Source organism: Adiantum capillus-veneris, chromosome 14, assembly GCF_014529385.1.
Source record: "Adiantum capillus-veneris isolate H3 chromosome 14, ASM1452938v2, whole genome shotgun sequence".
Classification (NCBI taxonomy): domain Eukaryota; kingdom Viridiplantae; phylum Streptophyta; class Polypodiopsida; order Polypodiales; family Pteridaceae; genus Adiantum; species Adiantum capillus-veneris.
This window is the reverse complement of record NC_140944.1, coordinates 17,035,518-17,038,048: the sequence shown is the minus strand read 5'-3', so window position 1 is coordinate 17,038,048 and position 2,531 is coordinate 17,035,518. Positions and strand designations below refer to the sequence as shown.

At 45.7% G+C, this 2,531-nt stretch overlaps 1 protein-coding gene across 1 annotated transcript; it reads left to right on the top strand.

The window, feature by feature from the left end:
- Window positions 1-1,109: 1,109 nt before the first annotated feature.
- On the top strand, window positions 1,110-2,081 carry LOC147441972 (uncharacterized). Its single transcript, XM_086529884.1, has one exon. The coding sequence runs from the start codon at window positions 1,110-1,112 to the stop codon at window positions 2,079-2,081; it is 972 nt and encodes a 323-aa protein (XP_086386010.1).
- Window positions 2,082-2,531: the final 450 nt, after the last annotated feature.

Sequence of the window (2,531 nt, the reverse complement as noted above, 5' to 3'; positions counted from 1 at the left end):
ATGTCTCGTTTTGAACTGTAGTGGGGAAATTCCCATATTAGGAACATTTTTTTCATACCAAAAGGGAGAGGGAGAGGCTAATCCTAGTATGATAGCTTGTTGCATTATTTTGGGTAGACAACCTAGATATATTAACATAATCAAAAGGGCCAAGCCTTTCAATAGAACATAGGTGCACCCATCGACAAAGAAAGGGGTATCACAACCGTCAAGGTAGTTGGGGGTGTAGAGGCAATACATCCTAATCCCCCATCTACTGTTTATGAGTGGATGTAATTTTCAGCACCACCATTGGTGCGTGTCTAGATCAACATGAAGAATTTATTGCATTGTATGTCAATCGTAGACATCTAAATCAGCAAAGGCAAATCTTTGTGTTGCAGACATCTTAGTGCTTGTAATCTTGCTTCTCCTCCATCGCTACCTAGCCACTGTGTTAGCCCCTGGAATCCATCTAGACTATGTAGGTTGCACGTATCAAGGATTGTTAGAGAACCATTGTCAAGAATAGTTGCCAATTTGATTGTGGCTTAGTATTGCCCCCTCCCCCCGACCCTTGACTATTAGGAACGAACCCTTAATTTTCATTCCTTGGCAATCCAGCTCCTGGTCTCCATGCAATTGTTGGATTCTAGTGATAAGGACCATATCCCTACCCTGACAAAACCCTTCCTTAAAGTAATAACAAATAGCAGGCAAGTACATGAATTGTCAGGGAGATTTGAATTTCAAGATACAAAGGCAATGTGAAGGAACTCTCAGTAAGCTAGGAAAGAAATTTTATACGTGCAAGCTTTCTTATCCAAAGTGGAGCCACTCAAAGAGCATCTGAGCTGCGGAGATCACAAGACCCAAAGCAAAAGGGTTAAGTCACCCTTTTGCTTTCTTTGTGGGTCCATTGTATTCCTTTTCTCTTTAATCCAATTCTACTTTACCCCAAAATAAAAAATAAAAAAATCTTATAACCTAGGGCCATAAAGCCCCCGACATCCTTTAAGACGGCCCGTTGTACAAAACATGTTTTAGGGCGGGCAGTCAGCCAGCAGTAGCAACAAATTAATACTATCGAGGGCTTTGTTTGCGCAATCTGCTGGGAACAGGTAACGTCGATGCCTGCAGACAATATAGCAGTGCTGACGAAGTGCGGCCACGTGTTTTGCGACAGGTGCTTGAGACACTGGTTCTACCACTCTGCCAATGACTCCAGCTGCCCCTCTTGCCGCAGCGCACAGTTCTATCGCAAGCTCACCTACACTGTCACAAATTTACCGAATCAACGTCCGGCTCGACAGAGTATTAACATAGTGGGACATTTTAGCATCTCTCTGGCCCACAACGGCAGTATATCTTGCGGCCGATGCAAAGCGCCGGAGGCCCTCCTTCCAGTGGCTTTGGCCGGCTGTGGCCACGTCTTCTGTTGGACTTGTATCTCATCGCTCCTGCCGACGCCCTCGCCTCGTCTGCAACGCCTGCTTCAGCTTCCCGTCTCCGTTCGAGATCGGAGCTTGAGCCTTGGCGGCCCCATTGCATTCTCTCCGGTGAACGAGGAGCCGGGTCGTCTCATCAAAATATACCGAGGTGCCTTCACCATTAGAGGACACCCTGATACTGCGTCCATTGCGGCTTCCCGCTTTGCAACCATGCTAGAAGGCTGCACCACCGACGAGGAGCTGGACCTCATTCTGTTTGGCATGCCGCTGCAGTTTTTGTGCTTCTTTGCTGAGGGGGGGCTCAACGCAGACTCCCCCGTTGTCCGTACTCTGCAGAATGCTCTAGAAAGTTCCAAGGCTGCTCATTGTCTACGTGAAGGAGGATCTTCTGCAGGTAGTGCAGAAGTAGAGGACATGGCCGCTTACTGTCCACAGTGTTCTCAACCCTTCAACCAAACTTACGTGTTCCCCATCTTCTCCAGCAATACAGCAGCTAGCAACCAGGTCAACAATAATCCCACATATGAAAATAGTTCGTTCTCTGGGTCTGCCGTAGAGCAGACGTCACTTAATCCTCCCCGGGTTCTGATTCCAGGAAGCTCCCTTCTGCAGCTTCTAGACTTCTTGAAAGACATCTCCGTCAATTTGTAGGACATTTCGGATGAATACTTCTGCGACGCACTGTCCGATTTCCCTTAAAGTGGCGCGTTTGGGCAACCTCTAAATTTCTAAAGTTCTTTCTGAAGTTCGTTGTATGACATACCTCTCCGTTAAAAAGAGAACAAATTTGGCGTTAAAAAATATCCTTTTGCATGTTAAATCCATGTGACATATACATGGAAGCAAAAATACTCTTTCTTGCATCACACTGAACATATTTGGAACTCTATCCACTACAAGAGGTTATGTGTACTTGTGACGGTTGTAGCGACGAAAATACGATGGGTTTTTTTATCTTTTGACGTTGTTACAAGCGTCGCAATAAAAACGTCGTTATGATCGTCGCTATTAGAGTTGTTATATGCATTTCTACATGACGACGTATACAGTCTTTATGTAACGACGCGTATAGCGACGTTGCAGAACCTTACATAAAGATGT